General features: G+C 39.8%; 1 protein-coding gene across 16 annotated transcripts in view; it reads right to left on the bottom strand.

The window, feature by feature from the left end:
• Window positions 1–14119: 14119 nt before the first annotated feature.
• FOXP1 (forkhead box P1) overlaps window positions 14120–19166 on the bottom strand; it is a 616360-nt gene continuing 611313 nt past the window's right edge. For all 16 annotated transcript variants that reach the window (XM_053600815.1, XM_053600814.1, XM_053600806.1 and 13 more), the window contains one exon: window positions 14120–17331. In XM_053600815.1, coding sequence (XP_053456790.1) covers window positions 17187–17331 — 145 coding nt within the window. In that variant the 3' untranslated portion in view covers window positions 14120–17186. The remainder of the gene's footprint in view (window positions 17332–19166) is intronic.

Raw genomic sequence — 19166 nt, 5'->3', positions numbered from 1 at the left:
CAGGTGCCCGCCACTATGCCTGCTAGTTTTTTCCATTTTTAGCAGAGACATGGGTCTCACTCTTGCTCCAGCTGGTCTCAAATTCCTGAGCTCAAGTAATCCATCCAACTTGGCATCTCAGAATGCTAGGATTAAAGGTGTAAGCCACCATGCCTGGCTTAAGGACAGCTATTTTGAATTCTTTGTCTGAAAGATCACATATCTCTATCACTCCAGGACTGATCACTGGTACCTAACTTAGTTCACCTGGAGAGATCGTGTTTTCCTGCATGTTCATGATGCTTATTGATATATGGGTAGTGAAGAGTTAGGTACGTTTTTTTAGTCTTCACAGTCTGGGCTTGTTTGAACCTGATCTTCTTGAGAAGGCTTTCCTGATATTCAAAGGGAATTGATTGTTTCAGTCTAAGTCTTTGGTAACTGGAGCTGTATCAGTACTGGGGATGTCCCATGCCTAGTAGTGCTATGACACCTGCAGATTCCTGGTGGGACCGCCTTGGCGAGCTTGGGTAAGTCAAAAGAGGTTTCTATGGATTACGGACAAAGTCTCTCCCTCTCTTCCCTCACTCTCTACTGGGCTGCTGGAGTTGGGGGAGGAGTGACATGGGCACTTCCTCCTGGCCACAAGCACCAGGTCACATCTGAAGCCAGTCCAGTGTCACTCAAAGCCAGTGGTGACTGCTTCCTGGCTACCTCTGATGTGTATTCAAAGCCCAGGGGCTCTTTAGTCCATAGGTGGTGAATTCTGCTAGGATGAGGTTCTTCCCTTTAGGGCAGTAGGTTTCTGGACCTAAAGGTGGGTCCAGAAATGTTGTCTAGGTACTAAGGCCTGGGCTCAGGAATTTCAGGGGTCTGCATAGAACTCTAGCCTGGGGCAACAGAGTGAGATTCTGTCTCAAAAAAAAAAAAAAATCTGTCCTGAAGAAGTTCAATGAACTTCAAGACAACATAGAGAAGGAATTCAGGAGCCTTCAAAAGAGACTGAAATAATAATTTTAAAAAAAATCAAGTAGAAATCCTAGAATTGAAGAATTCAATTGACTAACTGAAAAAGGCATCAGAATCTCTCAACAGAAGAGCTGACCAAGCACAAGAGGAAAAATTAGGAAGGTTGAAGACAAGATATTTGAAAATATACAGAAGAGAAAAAAGAATAAGAAAGAATGAAGTACACCTCTACAATTTAGAAAATCGCATCAAATCTAAGAGTTATTAACCTTAAAAAGCAAGTAGGGAGAGAGAATGAGATAGAATATTTATTCCAAAAATGACGGGTGATCCATATCCAGTGGGTAAGCTGGTACCCAAGTCATAAAACAAAGTCCTCTGAGCTCTTACCTTTCCTTTCTCCAAATAGAAGAAGACTCCCTGAGCCACTGCCTATAGTTGGGGTAGGAGGTGGAGAGATCACATAGGCACTGGCTTGGCCACAGTTGCTAGTGTCTCAATGAGTCATGTGTATCCGGAATCCACTGTCTCTAAGTCATCACAGCAGCAGCAATTGCCCAAGGACTGCAACCTTCATGGCCCGACTGACATACGAATTTATCCAGACCCCAGGCTGCTCTTTGTCTACCCTGGGTAAGGCTTTAGAGGGAACTCAGATTTTCGGGTGGAGGATTCCCTCTGGGTAAGCTGATTTAAATGTTCCCTCCATGGCCACTGGCAGAATTTTGCCCTGTGTTGTGTCCCCTGTGCCAGGGCAGCCTGGGTTTCAGTGCAACTCCCACAATCACTTCACTCTCCATCCCCAGGGCATACAGTTCACTCTCCACTCACACTGCTGGGCTGTGGTATTAGGAAGGTTGAGAACCATTGCCTTACTTTAAGTAAGCAATGCAAGAGTGTCTTTTCTGCCCTCCTCAGTGCCTCTTTCCTTGATATGTTGTTAAAGCCAGATAGTGTGATTGCTCACCTCATTTTGCTTCTGAAGGTGCTTACTTGCGTGGATAGTTGTTGAATTTTGTGTTCTTGCAGACGGACGTAGGCTGGAGGTTTCCATTTAGTCATCTTGCTCTGTCCCCCTCGACTATCACTTTTTGGCCCCATAGATTATGTTGAATTTCATTAGAGCACAGAACATTCATTTTGCCTCTGTCCTAGCCCTTAAAGTGGGTCATTTTTAGCCTTGTGTGTTTTGCAATCCTAATTTTATCTCCAAAATGAGAGAGGAAGAGTAACTTAGAACACATTTTCGGATTGTCACATGATTGTTTCCCATGAAGGCCTGACAAGGAGAGGCCCAGCCCTTGCTTTGATCTTAAACATAATCTAGCTTGTCACATGTGGAGGTCCAGACACAAAGGCTTCCTTTCATATCCTTGAACTTGGAATGTCCCCTCCCGTTGTAAGGCTTTGATGCATGTTGTTCCCTCTGCAAAATTCCCTCAACCGATAGCACATCCATTAGGACTATTTAATTACAAGAGACAGAAAGTCAACTCAAGATGACATAATACAAGGTAATTTATTGACTTATATGATTGAAAACCCACAAATATGCCTTCAGTAACAGGTGGATCCAGGGGCTCAGAAAATGTGATCCGTATTTGGTATATATGTATGTTTCTACTTCTTGTTCTGGTTTTAGTCTCCCCTCCTGGTTTTCCATCTCGACCTTGGTCTCAGCTTTCATTCTTGTTCTTGGTTTTGACCTCTTTCTCCTTTGCCTCTGTTTTCTTCTTCTTTCCTTAGAAAGAAGGGGTGGACCCTTCCCATAATACAGCAAAAGTTGCCACTTACAGAACCAGGGGCATGTCCCAGTCTATCAACAATCTTTTCTGGAAGATTGCTTCTCTCAGTAGTTTTAATAAAAGTCTTGGGATGACATTACTGGGCATCTACCCAGAAGGAAAAAAATCCTTTTATCATAAGGACACTTGTACTAGACTGTTCATTGCAGCTCAATTTACAATCGCCAAAATGTGGAAACAGCCTAAATGCCCACCAACCCAGGAATGGATTAACAAGCTGTGGTATATGTATACCATGGAATACTATTCAGCCATTAAAAAAAAATGGAGACTTTACATCCTTCATATTAACTTGGATGGAAGTGGAAGACATTATTCTTAGTAAAGCATCACAAGAATGGAGAAGCATGAATCCTATGTACTCAATTTTGATATGAGGACAATTAATGACAATTAAGGTTATGGGGGGGGGAAGCAGAAAGAGGGACGGAGGGGGGGGTGGGGCCTTGGTGTGTGTCACACTTTATGGGGTCAAGACATGATTGCAAGAGGGACTTTACCTAACAATTGCAATCAGTGTAACCTGGCTTATTGTACCCTCAATGAATCCCCAACAATAAAAAAAAAAAAACCCTAAAAAAAAAAAAAGTCTTGGGATGAGATGTGAGCTGGCAGGCTAAGGTGATGATCCTACTGAAGCCACATTGACAGGTGGAAGAGTGGTGGCACCTCCAAAGAATATAAGAGTGATATATAAGAATGATATATTTCTTCTTAAGAAAATAGGTATAGAAAGGACTTTTCTTAAACTGATAGAGGCCATCAACAGCAAACCCACAGCCAATATCATATTGAATGGAGTAAAATTGAAAACATTTCCACTCAGATCAGGAACCAGGAAAGGTTGCCCATTGTCTCCACTGCTTTTTAACACGGCAATGGAAGTGTTAGCCATTGCAATCAAGCAAGAGAAGGCGATTAAGGGTATACAAATAGGGTCAGAGGAGATCAAACTTTTACTCTTCACAGAGGATATGATTTTATACCTGGAAAAGCCAGGGACTCAACCACAAAACTCTTAGAAGTGATCAAGGAATACACTAGTGTCTCAGGATACAAAATCAATACTCAAAAATCAGTAGCTTTTATATATGCCAATAATAGTTGAGCCGAAAAAACAGTCAAGGACTCTATTCCCTTTATAGTTGTGCCAAAGAAGATGAAATATTTGGGAATTTACCTAACAAAGGATGTGAAAGATCTCTATGAAGAGAATTATGAAACTCTGAGAAAAGAAATAGCTGAAGATGTCAACAAATGGAAAAACATACCATGCACATGGCTGGGAAGAATCAACATTGTTAAAATGTCCATATTACCCAAAGCAATTTACAAATTTAATGCAATCCTTATCAAAGCACCACCGTCATACTTTAAAGAGGGGGGAAAAATAGTACTTCATTTTATATGGAACCAGAAAAAAATCCTCAAATAGCCAAGACATTACTCAGAAATAAAAACAAAGCAGGAGGAATCATGCTACCAGACTTCAAACTATACTATAAATCTACAGTGATCAAAACAGCATGGTACTGGCACAAAAATAGAGGTAGATGTATGGAACAGAATTGAGAACCAAGAGCTGAACCCAGACACTTATCATCATTTGATCTTTGATAAGCCCATCAAAAATATAAATTGGGGTAAAGATTCCCTATTTAACAAATGGTGCTGGGTAAACTGGATGGCGACTTGTAGAAGATTGAAACTGGACCCACACCTTTCACCATTAATAAAAATTGACTCTCACTGGATAAGGGATTTAAACTGAAGACATGAAACTATAAAGATTCTTGGAGAGAGTGCAGAAGAAACACTTGAAGAAATTGGCTTGGAAGAATACTTTATGAACCCCACCCCCACTCTACCCCCCAGGCAATTGAAGCAACACCAAACATACATTACTGGGATCTGATCAAACTCAAAAGCTTCTGCCCAGCCAAGAACACAGTAAGTAAAGCAAGCAGACAGCCCTAAGAATGGGAGAGGATATTTGCAAGTTATGCTTCTGACAAAGGTTTGATAACCAGAATCCACAGAGAACAAGTAATCCCTTTTCATTGTGGGCAAGGGCCTTGAACAGAAGCTTCTCTGAAGAAGACAGGTGCATTGCCTACAGACACATGAAAAAATGCTCATCATCTTTAATCATCAGAGAAATGCAAATCAAAACCACTTTGAGATATCATCTAACTCCAGTAAGAGTGGCTCATATAACAAAATCCAAAAACTACAGATTTTGGCGTGGATGTGGAGAAAAGAGAACACTTCTGCACTGCTGGTGGGAGTGCAAGCTAATATGTCCCTTTTGGAAAGAAGTATGAATACTTGGGGATCTAAAAGTAGACCTGCCGTTTGATCCTGCAATTCCTCTATTAGGTGTATATCCAAAAGACCAAAAATCACTTTATAAACAAAGATATGTGCACCAGATTCTTCATTGCAGCTCAATTCCTAATAGCCAAGTCATGGAAGAAGCCCAAGTGACCATCGACCCATGAATGGATTAATAAATTGTGGTATATGTACACCATGGACTATTATGCAGCCTTAAAAAAAGATGGAGACTTTATCTCTTTTACATTTACATGGATGGAGCTGGAACATATCCTACATAGTAAAGTATCTCAAGAATGGAAGAAAAAATATCCAGTGTGCTCAGTACTATTATGAAACCAATTTGCAATCACTCACACTTTCATATGAAGAATAGATCACAACTATGGCCCAGAAAGAAGGAGAGAGGAGGGGAGGGGAGAGGTCAGATCGAAGGAAGGTGAATGGTGGGATCACACCTATGGTGCATATTGCAAGGGTACATGTCGGATCTATTAAGTATAAATGTCTTAAGGCAATAATTAAGTAAATGAGATGAGGTATATATTAACCAGTGCAATGTAAGCATTCCTAATTCTATATGAAATCAGCACATTATACTCCATAAATGCATTAATGTATACATGATCTATGTGTTTATGATTTAATTTTAAGAAAAGAAAAGAAAAGAAGAGTGCTACACTTGAAGAATGGGAATGAACACAGATAAACTAAGTCATCAGAATCCACCTTGCTGATTCTTCCCTTTCTCAATGCAGTCTCTCATCTCTATTCCTTGATCCCGCTTCTCAAGAGCACATGTGTGTTACACACTCTTGTAACCCTTGCACTTTCACTTTTCCACGTGTGGCTATCTGATTAATGTCTGGCTCCCAGCTAGACCGTAAAAAACACAAGGACAGGCACTGGTTCTGGTTTTTCTCAACATCTATCCCATTTATTGAAAATATATTCCCTGGCCCACTCTTTACATATGTACACCGACTCATTTAATCATTATAACAATCTTATGGGAATTTTTACTGAAACTCAGAGAGATTTAAGTAAATTACCCAAAGTTGTATGGCCATCAGGAGGCGGGCGGGGGGGGGGCGGGGTTCATTCCTTTGTCTGGCTGGAGTTCAGGCCCATCTCTCACTGTTCCCAGCCTCTCCTTCTCTGCCAGGTACTCTCAGGGGGGCCCGATGGAGAACAAGACAGAGTGAGCCTTGTCCTCAAGGAGCTCATAGTTGCTCTTACTGTTTCCCCAAGGACACTGGATCTCAACTAAGGCAAGGGATTCTGGATATAGGTGTCTTTATCTACCTATTAGACTTTTAATCTGCCTCATTTTGAAAAACTCAAGGAAAGTATAGGGCTGCTTGCCATTTCAGACAGGAAGAGAAAGATTCTGCTTTGAGATAAGTAAACACCATGATACCCCCCAAAATATCCAACAGATAGAACCTACGATCTAGTCTTTTTCCACACCTATGGATGGCTCTCCTGCCACGGTATTTAATAGTGGGAACAACTAGTGTATAGGGCTCACATTTCCATGTTTTCTTTTCCCCACATTTTTGGATAACTTTGTAACATCTTCAAAATGAATGTCAGTGATTCTGTTTTAAAGCTATTTTATCAGCCAGGTGTGGTGGCTCACACCTCCTGTAGTACTCTGGGAGGCCAAGGCACGTGGATCACTTGAGCTTAGGAGTTCAAGACCAACCTGAGCAAGAGTGAGACCCTCATCTCTACTAAAAAACTAGCAAAGCATTGTGGCAGGTGCCTGTACTCCCAGCTACTCAGAAGTTAAGGCAAGAGATTGAACCCAAAAAGTTTCAAGTTGCTATGAGCTATGACACCACGGCACCACCCCACACAGGGTGACAGAGACTCTGTCTCAAAAAAATAGGCCATATTTTCATGTGAGCATATTTGGTACCTTTACATGCAACTCTTTATTTTGTTAAGAGGCTCCCCAGACATAGATGGCATGCCCAGTGCTAATAGATGGACTGTAAAATTGGCCTTGGGGACAATTATCAACTCCCAGTTTTTCCTCCAGGTCATCTTGAGCATGCCATTTAGAAAGCCTCTGTGTCCTCATCTATAAAATGCTGGTGACTGCTCTCAACTTCACATATTCAGTGTGAGGATTTTAATGTGTCTGGTTGGCTTAGCTGGGAAATACAATAGCAAGGTTTATGCAGAAAGGCTCTGGTATCTGGTTGTAGGGCTTCAAATCCCACCTCTACTTTTCCTCGCACAGTATGTCTGCTCATTCACTCAACAAACATGAGCATTGATTCCTGGTTTTCCTGGAGCCACACAGGCAAGGTCTCTGCCCTTGTAGGTGGAGGCAGATGTGCAGTAAGCAAAGACACAAACAAACATACAATGTTGAGGGGAGATACGGGCAATGGAAAGGACAAGGCAGGAAAGGGAGACAGGGTTTGGGGAAGTAGAGTGGGTGAGGAAGGAGCCATTTAAACTGAGGACAGGAAAGGCGTCTCTGCTGGCACCTTGGAGTGGGAGGCCTGAAGGAAGTGAAGGTGTGAGCCACAGAGAATGCCAGGGAAAGAGCATCCCTGGCAAAGGAAAAGCAATGTCCAGCCCCGAGGCAGAGCATGCTTGGTGGGTTTGAGCCTCTGTCAGGGGTCCTCAAACTGCAGCCTGGAGGCCACATGAGGCAGTGTGATTGTATTTGTTCCCGTTTTGTTTTTTTACTTCAAAATAAGATATGTGCAGTGTGCATAGGAATTTGTTCATAGTTTGTTTGTTTTTTAACTATAGTCCGGCCCTCCAACAGTCTGAGGGACATTGAACTGGCCCCCTGTTTAAAATGTTTGAGGACCCCTGCTTAAAGCCATCAGCCCAGCAAATACAAGAAAACTAATGTGGCCAGAGGCCAGAGGAGAAGGGGTCTGTTTCAAGGAGCAGGGTAAGTCTCCTGACTTTGCTGTTCCTCAGTTTCTCATTTCGAAAGTAGAGCTGATTTAATACTGTGTAAAGCACTCATTTAGTTAGTGAAATTATTATTTTGCCAGATACTTCAAATATGGTAATCACAACAATGACTTTACTCAGTGTCTTTCTGTTATGTTTCTTGCTGACTCCTGCTTGGAAGCCCCACGCCTCTCACACAGCGAGCTCTGCCTGAGCTCTAGTCCCTCTGCTCAGAACTTTCCCTCATGGTTCAGAGGTCGCCTTGGCTTAGTCATTCTGTGGGTTCCAGTTCAACCTCACATGTTCTGGGAAGCCTCCCTAATTGTCCTCAGGGGAGGGAGGTGGTCTCCACAGCCTTCCCTGTGCTAATGCTTGAGCGCTCTTTCCTGTGAACCACCGGGTACCGGGAGGCCAAGGCATGAATCTGTCCTACTCTCAGCTGAGGTCGCCCAGTGCTTCTTTGCTGTTGGATGGATAGAAGTGTGTATGCTAGTGAACATTCCTTCCAACGGCACGTACCAAGCAGGATTCAATGATACTGTCTTAACAAAGCTGGTGAAATACACAAACTCTTCTATGCTAACAACATGGATTTCATCAAGAAAATTCCCCAAGGGAGAATGAATGTGTTATTAAAATTTTAGAACTTTAAAATTGGAAGGAATCCTTTTCCTCATTTACTCAAATGTCCTCAACTAACAGAAAGAGGAAGCTGAAGACCAAAGCAGTGAAAGGAACCAGCAAAGTCACCCAGTTCCTTTTGGTCAGGGTTTAACTTGGTATCTGCGTTCTCTTGCATTTGATTTCAAAGAATGTGCTTGGCACAGTCTACTTGTAGGATTCCAGGATGCAAACACTAAAACTCTGATAGATCATGGAATTTAAGTCAAATGCTGGGGAGGGGGCGTTCTGAGGTGGAGGGTTCTAGAGTTGATGCATGTTGTCAGAACGAAACCACCACCATGTATGTGGGTTTCTAAACTTTTCTGCCCAGCTAAATATTTCTGAAATAATTTTAATTTCTGATCTGCTTGATGTATTTTCCCCCCATAGTCCTCAAGTAGCAAGCTTGATTTGAAAATAAATTAGTAAACATTTGAAAGTCAGAAACAAATTATTCCCCAAACACTTAGCTCCTTCCTTCAAATACACACTTGAAAAACTGCTAAGATTCTATTCTCTGAGAATGCTTGAATCTCTCCCTAAATCATAACATGGGTAAACTTACCGAAATATTTTTACAATTTTATTAGAGGTTTTAATTCACTGCTTTATCTATCTGTTAGACTGCAAAATAGCTTTAAATATTCAAGTGGTAATTAATGAATCTTTTATGTTGCAAATCAAACATGCTCATCTGTGTGCTGGTGGAGCAGCAGTGAGGAAGGATTTAAAGAGTAATTGTTTCTCCCCATTCCACACTGCTGACCAGTGTTTACCTTGTATTTTGGGAGATGTGGGTTTGTGTTCCTTGCCCAGAAGGGGGAATGCTCAGTGGAGATGATGCTGCTGTCTTTCTGGAGGTCAGGATTTCTTGACATGTTTCTTGCCAGAGACATTCCCAACTAGATGGAAAGTCTTTGAATGTGGAATTTTTGCTTGAGTGCAGAATAATAAAAAGCATGTGTATGTTTAAAAAGGATCAGCTTAATGGCAAATGAGCATTGGCTTATGTTAATACTCTATTACAGTAAAAACTTCGATTTAATACATTTTCTCCAGATTTCACCCCCCACTCCAGAATCTCACATATTTTTCTAAGTGGCATGCCAACCTAAAGAAAGTATATATGATACGTTTGATTTATGTTAAGTCAATAGCATGCAAAAGCCATTTAAAATTGTATTTTAAGTGCAGAAATGTAAGCCCAAGGAAACACGTACAGTTTCATGTATTGAGAAAGGAGGAAAGTATTAGCTTTTCAGGGGCTGAAATGCCTTGTAAATATTATTCTGTTTAGAAGATATTTTTAAAATGTGGTGTTCTATGTCAAAATAACAAGAAAGAGAGTCTGAAATTCTGAGATTTAGTTTAGAACCTGAAATTAAGCTGATATTAAAGATTTCACATTAACAAAATGGTTTTCCTTTCCTGTCACTAATGTTAAGAACAAGCCAGTGAGAACAGCCCTTGAAACTTTCACAAAGGACGGACAGATTCTTGATTGGAAGCCATACTGTCCACCCTGTGTTGTTCTATGGTCCTAATTAATACCAGACTTGGTGACATTTATGTATCAGAGCAATAAGCTAAACAGGAAACAATTTATGTCACCTAAAGCTTTTTAACAAATCGATGCAACTATTTGTAATTGCTTGTTTCACAAGATTAAAAGTACTAAGGCCTGATCTTCGCCCACAGATTTGTGGTCAGTATGACCTGAGCTTCCGTTGTTTAAAAAAAGAAAAAAAATGAGAGTTGGTGATCAGCACCCGACTTCCATCAAGTAATCCATATTGCTAATATTTCTGGAATTTTAATGTAGTTACAATTTATAGCCGATCAAATGTGGTTACCTAAATTGCTGTTGCTAGTAGACAGTTTAACTGTCTTTATTAATTACAGTATAATTTAATGTTTGAGTACCGGCACTTGTGTTGGTCACTTTTACAGCTAGAGCAGTTATCTGCCTTATGACGAACCATTTTAGCATTTTCAATGGAAATTTGCTAATATGATGAGTGATAAAAATGTCACAGGCTGGTAAATAATGATTATTGCTTTGGCTGAAATTAATTCTTGAAAGGCTGGTTACTTTCGAATTAACATTATAACTTAAAGCTTGTCTTTTTCCTTCCTTATCTTTTCAGTTTAAGCCAAAAAAAAAAAAAAAAAGACCACTGATAATTTTAAATGATTGTATTTTGGAATTAAGTAACAATGTCATTTTATAACAAAGTGGAAATAAGACATAGGGTTTTGTTTTGTCAAAAAATAAAATACTGTTTAAAAATAAATATAAGTAGGTTATATCTAGGATGATGGTTTTCTAATCCAAATATTGTCCCATAGTTAAACCAGTGTTTTGTTACGTAATTTAATTTCCTTCCAATGTGAATTTTAAACTTTTCATCAATTCCTTAAATGAAGGTTTGCGACCCAACTTCACTTTAATGAAGTATACTTTTAATTAAGCTACAATGAAGATGAAAGATGAATTGTGATCACTACCCTACACATAAATATGTATTATCATCAAAGACAAACTCTAATATGACTAATTATACTTTGTTTTTATCTTTTCTGGGGCGGGGGGAGCAGGGGAGGTTGCTACTATCACGAACCTGTGTTGGTGTGAAATTACTATTAAGAGTTTTATGTTCTATAAAGGCCCCCATTTTGAAAAAGCCAATACTTTGAGTTTACTGTCTTATCTGTGTGACAAGCCTGTAATAAATATATTTAAAAGAGCGTTCCTGCTTGAGAACATGCCCTCAAGTATAATTAAAAATGTGCTGTGCCCCAACCAGCAATATCTTCGGTAACATATCCTGAATGCTTGGTTTGGACCCTTCAGTTTATTAAGGGAATAGTGTATCTTCTTAATTTCACCAGCCATACATGCTATAAGCAGTATTTATGTTTAAGCTGGCAATCAAAGGAATTTCAATTAACCCAAAGACTACATTCTTAGTAGCTAGGTGAGAATTAAGGGTGCAAATGTTTTACTAATTATCAGACCACATTAATTTCTAGATGTGGTCTGTTTGGTATTGAGAGGACACTAGTTTGCAACCTAATAGCAAAATCTACTTGTAAAAAAAAAATACAACTACTAAACTTTCCCAATGTGAGCTTTTCAAAATAATGCTGGGGAAGAATGTTTACACAGCTCTCGACATCAGTGGGTGTTTTGTGGAATGAAGACTGCTCGGTTAATTTTCAAGTCATCTCTTGGCTTGCATTATGTGCTCTGAATTACATACATAACGGTTTTAAGTTACCATTGTTTGGTCACTTAAAATACTGCTCTCAATACACTGGAAATCTAATTTTTACTGAACGATGACATTCAAGTTCATTAATCCCTAGAACATATGCAATAGAATAATATTAGAGAGAAAAAGCAAATTTTTCTAAAGGTCTGCAATTATAAAGAGAAATCTCAAAATCAAGATAGTTTTGCTGGAATATTTATGTAGTAGAGTTCTGTTATCTTCACTGAATACAGTTATCCAGCATACTTTTGATAGAATATTTTTATAAAATCATTTGTTCTAATCTAAGCATTTATCATTATATGCAAAAAAGATTTCTTGATGAGCATATTTTATAGACGGTGCATGTTTTTGACATTAGCATTTTATTTGGATGACTAATCTTGCAGATGTGAAATTTTAATGAATTATTCATGAAATTGCTTTCCTCTGAAATTTTAGTTTGCTCTTAATTCTAGTTATTAAACATTTTGTTTTTCTTCACAAAATTTGATGAAGAAAAATAAGGGTGTGATTCCTCAAGAGAAAAGATAGCATTTCTTTTTTTTTTTTCCTTTCCAATTCTTTAAGTAGATACTTTTCACTTGGAAATCCTGAGGATAAGAGCTTCGGCTCTCTCTCATGATGAAAGCTTTTAGTTAAGATTGATTTTAATTCTGCACTGGAAGCAGCTGGTGATAAACGGGAGCACAGGCCTAACGAACAATATCAGCAGGTCAGAAGGGGAAAGAACTTAGGCTGTGGCGACTTTTACTACCAGTGTGAACAACCAGTATTTTTATTGCATTTGAGAATGCTATAATGTCAGTAATTAGTACTGACTACACAACATTTTTTTTTTATTGTCTGTATCCACAGACATGGAATGATGGAATTACAGTTGATGTCAAGGAATGAGTTTCTTTTATGCCTTATCAAAACAAAACAAAACAAAAAGAATTCTTTTTACTGGCAGCACATAAACACGAAGCACCATGCTCACAGTCCAGACTGTACCATCTTCATCAAGGCTTATGGGTAGCAGAGATCACACGAGCTACACTGGGCCCAACAGATAAAGGACCTTTAGAATTGTAAATCTGATTCTCAGGATTAAAAAGCAAAACTGACTCTAAAAACATCTGAAATACCAGGAGGGTATGCCATTAACCAAAAGGTACCAAGAAACTTTGAAATCCTTATTAAGCACATTCTTGTCTGTGCCCTTGGAAACAGAACTCAGCTGGAATGTGAAAAAGAAAGGAAATATTTAACTGTTTTTTTCGTGATAAAAAGGCTAGTAATGAACATATCTTGGGCTAAGAATCCAAGGTTTTCTTTACTGGGTTTGACAGAATGCTGGGAATAGTGTTAGAGCCATCTGAAGGTCGCAGGGCTGGAGGTCACTCTTCACGTAGGTACATAAGCCTTGATATTCCGTTTTGCTGCGGCAGCCTAATTCATCTTACACAGACAGACTCCAGGGACAAGGAGGTGGACCCTTGCTCCTGACAGAGCATTTGTCCACTACACAGCACTACCTCCCTGATGTACGCTTTTCTTTGGGGGTTAAGGGTGAAGTAACAAATTGTCTTTACATCTTGGCACCTTGTAGAAGTGTTTTCTTTTTTATACAAAAGTTCAATAGTTTTGACACTCCCCATTATGAATCACTACTTCAATGATAAAACTTTGAAAAAGTGTGACCCTGGAATTTCATCATGCAAAATATTTACTGCAGCAGGAGAAAACATTTTTTTAAACAACATTTTTTTTTCTTTTCAAACGTATGAACTTGTTTAAGATAGCCAGGAAGGCAGTGGTAGGATAAACACAAGGGGTAGGAATGTATCAAAAAACAGATTAACACACGCACAGGCGCGCGCGCACACACACACCAAAAAACCTGTACAAAATGCTCCAATCAATGAGAACAGAACAAAAAAATCTTGTCAACTATGTTACAATTTAAAAGCAAAAAAAAAAAAAAAAAAAAGTTTGGGAGTTTCTCCCTCCCACATGTCAGGAAATGTCATCCAATATTCTTAAAGCAAGGATAACTAAATAAAATACATGTGCAGCATATTCTGCAATTCCATTACATACAGTAGTTTTTTTTCCCCCAAAAGCTATTTCTTTTTTTAGTATAGTTAATATAAAGCAGTTGCACAAAAAGCAAAGGTATTTTGACAAACAGGTGTATGCATTTATTCCTTTTTAGGAACAATATCTAAAAAAAAGAACCACCCTCTGCCCTCCCCCCAAAAAGACAAAGATTCACACAGACACATTGGGATATATGTACAACATAATAAACCCCATCCTAAAGAAGCGACTGGAATACCCCCAAGGGATACAGAATCAGAAGTGTAAAAATCATAGTGAAATTTGTTTGCTGTAAAGCCTGAGAATTTTTTTTCAGTTGGTTCCTCTGCAAGGCTGTGATACCTGCAAAGATATGTAAAATCTAATTTTTTTTTTTTGCTACAGTCTTTAGACTAAGCATGCAAGACATACGACTAAGTGCAACTGAGTGAAATGTTTTTTATTTTAATCATTCCCTAGAGGTTTGAACTGAGGTATGCGTACTAACAGTTTCTCATGCTGTTATCTTTACTCATGTCTAGCTACACATGCTGAGAATGAACTAATCTACCAGATTTTTATCCTCTTTTGAATACCAAACTAACCAGCAACCACTCAGTTTAGAAGCACAGGGCCCCTTCCCCTGACCTGTCTGGCTACTGCCTGTACATCATGAAGCTGCCTGGAAAAGTTAAAAAAAAAAAAAAAAAAAAAGGCTTGAGTGACCACAGACCGCCCTTTATACAGAAAGCAGAGTGAAGCGTCAAAAGTAACTGCCAAAGAAGTTTTTGTACCAAGCTTATGAGTGGACGGGAGTGTTACTTTTTCTTTTAAAAAATGAAAAATGCTGACTAAAAGGCCTAAACAAAAAGTAAACAAAAGCAAAAAATCAACTGGAAGATACATGCCAAGATAAAACAAAATGAATGCAGCAATCATAACTCGGTCCTTAAACAAAAGTGGCATATGATCTTTCTAAAAATTTTTTTGTTTGAATTCTAAAAACACTATCATGTAGTCTCGTTCAATTGTGGAAGCTTTTCTGTTCAGACTCTGTAACTGCCTCCTTTTATTAAAAATGTATACCCAATTTTCAGTGGTATACATCATTTTTTTTTTGAGATGGGACACCCTGTTTCTGTTGGTCCTTTAACACTGTGTCCTATTTTTATTTGAGAAGTCCCATAATTTCTAAGAATGGGTTTTGGTCTCTAAAGAGGTATAGGGAAGAAAAAAAAACTACTAGAAAAAAGTAACAACTTTGGTTTCATTATCTACTTGGTCTTCTAAATTTACTCTATAGTGAAGGAGCAGTTCTCTTTCTCAGGTAAGCAATAGCCTATAATCTTGTCATTTGCCTCTAAATTCTTTTGCCTCCTTTGATCAACAATAAGAGGATATTTGGCTTTATCAGATAAAGCATAAAACAGAGAACATAATTTACCTTTGTGTAGTATCTTTGGTAATTTTAGGGAAAAAAAGGTACGAAGAGTATAAGTTAAGCTTTGAAAGGCTCTCGAACTAAAACAAAATCTACAGTCCTAGATAAATAAATGACAGGGAAGTGGGTGCAGAGTGGAAGTGTCGAGGGGTTCTGACTACTGAGGTTGTGCTGACCTAGAACCATCACCTTCTGCATGCCATGTTCTGTTCTCAAAAGCCCGGGGCTGGGATGAGCCCAGCCCCCCATCATGTCTTTCTTCTCCTGTTAATTTCTGATTCTGGGTTGGTGTGACACTATTGCATTAACAAACTGTAGTACCAGATTTGCACATTTGAAATTAGCACTGGAGCATTTGCTAAACTCAGTCCTCATTAAGTCCTATAACAAGTTCAATCTGAAATCTAATTCACATTCACTGAGTAACACCACCAAGCAGGTCTGAACTGATGTGCAATCTCAGTGCCTCTGCTGTCACGGCTTTCAGCAAAGTTGCTCAGGGAAGCCGGATTTTTGGGCCATTTTGTAAAGAAAGCAACCCCCACTGGTTATAACTGAGACTCGTAGCCCATGGCAACTTGGTTATCCAAGGGAGAGCTTCCACGACCGTATCTGTCAGTCTAAATTATGAGACTTTTTTCAGTGCTGCCTATGTTTCTTTGTGCTGGTAGAACGCTATGGCATTTTTTAAGAATGATGGTTGCTGCAAAAGAAAGAGGAAAATCTGAAACAGCCCCCTGACCACCCCCAATACTGCTTCACGGAATGAATCGGCATTGTTCCTCGAGTGTCTCTCTCTCTCTCTTTTCTGTCATTCATTCTCTTTCTGGCAGGACGTCACGTCTGTGTGAGAGGACCTTCATGTGTAGAGCGCAGCGTTTGGGACTCTTTTGAAAATAGACCAAATGGAATGTTTTCTGACTTTTTAGATCAATGTGGTGATGTCTGAAGGAAGATGGAGTGAGTGACAGAAAGCTACAAACGAGAAGTGACATTCAGCTTTGTATAATAAAAACACCTATCAACATTCATCACAAGGTACAGAAAACTTTAAGCCTCCAAGAGGCCATGGGCCCAAATGGAGGCCTGAGGTCAGAACTTAAAATGGTATAGTAGAAGAAAAAAAAAAAAAAGCAATACATTAAAGAGTTTGGGATAATTATTTTTAACCCCTCCCCCCAACACACACACAAAGGCCTTCCCCATCCCAACTGGAAGCAAAAAAAAAAAAAAAAAAAAAAAAGGAGTAAAGGCAGTGATAATCAACATGCAGTACTGTGCAAATAGGTCGTCCATTGGAATCCTTAAGTTCTGGGCAAAGGCTTGGTCTGCAGCTCAGGTGCACAAGCTCTGTCGGGTGACTTCAGTGTCCAACGCTGGTAGGGCTGCAGTTCAAAGTCTGCTGCTAAAAGTGAATCAGTTTAGCAAATTTACAACACTGATGTTGACTGTTAAGAGAGGAAAATCCCAAGTACCAAACAAGTCCATCCAATGCACAGAGTACAAATTCCTTTTTTCAACAAAAAGTAGAAAAATCAAAAATACTCCCAAATGGGATTCTTGATGGCACTAAGAGTTAACACATTTCAGAGTTGTCAAAATGTAGTGAAAATCCTCCAGACTGTACAACAAATGGAGAACAATTTCACTGCTAACTTTTGACTTTTTTTTTTTTTTCTCTTCCTTTTTCCAATCTTCATTTTCAGGGTTGGCCCGCACAGACCTTCACTCCATGTCCTCATTTACTGGTTCGTCTTCATAATCTCTGTCATGGTCAAAATCTGGACTGTGGTTGGCTGTTGTCACTAAGGACAGAGGCCCTTCAGCTTCCTCTGGATCGAGGGGCTCTTCTTTGACGTGTACAGGATGCCTGGAAAAACAAGCAAAGGTTCACTGAGGGCATTTCCCAGCCCCATACAACTCAAGTGTTTTGGGACAATGTAAAAGCCATACTCCAGAAGTGCACTGTCCAATATAGTAGCCACTAGCCACACCAGGCTCTTCAAATTACCATGAATGAAAACCGAATGTAATTTAAAGCCCAGTTCCTGGGTGCCCTGGCTACATTTCATGTGCGAGGGCCAGGGGCTACCATGCTGGACAGCACAGAGAGGGAGCATTTCCATCAGCATAGTAAGGTCTTTTGGATAGCGCTGCTCTAGAATGATTCATCTCTGGACAGACCCAGGCCTGTCCTCCCCAGCCTTGCTTCTCACAATTAAAATGTGCGCTCCAGTCACCTGTGGCCCTTGTTAAAATGCACTGTGTGGCTGGACTTGGGGGCTCACCCCTGTAATTCTAGCACTCTAGGAAGCTGAGGGTGGGTGGAATGTTTGACCTCAAGAGATGGAGACCAGCCTGAACAACAGCGAGACCTTGTCTCTACTAAAAACAGAAAAACTAGCCAGGTGTTGTGGCGGGTGCCCAGCTATTCGGGAGGCTGAGGCAATAGGACTGCTTGAGCCCAGGAGTTTGAGGTTGCTGTGAGCTATGACTCCACAGCTCTCTATCCAGGGTGGTAAGAGTGAGACTCTGTCTCAAAAAAAAAAAAAAATCAATAAACAAAATGCAGCATGTGATGCAGCAGGTCCGGGTGGGGCTCGAGACTCAGCCTCAGGTGATGCTGCTGGTCCTGGGACCACACGTTGAGTATGAGATAAGAGGGCCTCACATGTAGTAGCATCCTGGGTGGATAAATATCAATCTTCAAATAACTATGCGAAATACAAATCTACATGTAATGCAACGGTGTGGTTTGTGGGGACCGGTGTACACAGTAGCTGGGCTAATCACGGCTTGCTGTGTGTTCTGCTTTGCTAGTTAACATGCAGAACCTGTGAAAGAACTCTCCAGAGGACGACCCCAAGCGAGGTTCTATCATTAATCAACTTCAAGCAAACACAGCAAAGAGACACCATGATACATGCTTGAAACTCCAAATTAATGCATATTTTTACAACCTGTCAATAAGGCAAGAAAAGCCCTGCCAGGAAACACAAACGGAGAGGAAAAGGCTTGCTCAACACAACAATATGATAAGAAAGCAGGGCCCCAATCAGAATAATAATGCTGTCAGCTGTAAACAAGGCAAAAACATGAGGCCCTGGCTGGTAGCAGCCAGTGGGATGTGTGTGGCTGAGATGAGATCTGCCAACTTTCTCATTACGGACCAAGCCCATGGTTCACCCGAAGGGGACTGGGAGATCACACAAAACCACTCCGATAACAATTGAGAAATGTTGTTCGTAAATCATATTTACAAGGGATCCTTTGCAAATACAAATTACTTTCTGTTACAGGGCTTTTGATATGCAAAAGAACCATTCTAGTTTTTTTTTTTAAGAGTCCCATCTCTGGGACAGGCTGCAGAAGGGAGGAATTTTTTAATTGACATTATCAAGTATTAGTAGTAGGAGGTACTGGGGATAGTTGTTGATGCTGTATGCAAACCCCAAAGGCCCCTTGAACCATTTAAAAACAGAGGAGTGCTTTGGACTGCCCTTGAAGAGTGAACCATCACAATCAATTGACTCTAAAATTAGAGCATAGGGAGGGTTTGGGGGTCTAGATGTTGGATAAATAAAAAAATCATGCCCTTATTTTTACAGGCTATTTGCAAAAACAAAATACAGCAAAATTGCATTATAGTACATTTTTACATATGGCGCTCTATTTTTAAACTTTTAATGGTCTTGTTTAATCTGT

The sequence above is a fragment of the Nycticebus coucang genome, chromosome 8, assembly GCF_027406575.1.
Source record: "Nycticebus coucang isolate mNycCou1 chromosome 8, mNycCou1.pri, whole genome shotgun sequence".
In the NCBI taxonomy this organism is placed as follows: Eukaryota; Metazoa; Chordata; class Mammalia; order Primates; family Lorisidae; genus Nycticebus; species Nycticebus coucang.
This window is presented reverse-complemented; position numbering and strand designations above follow the sequence as displayed.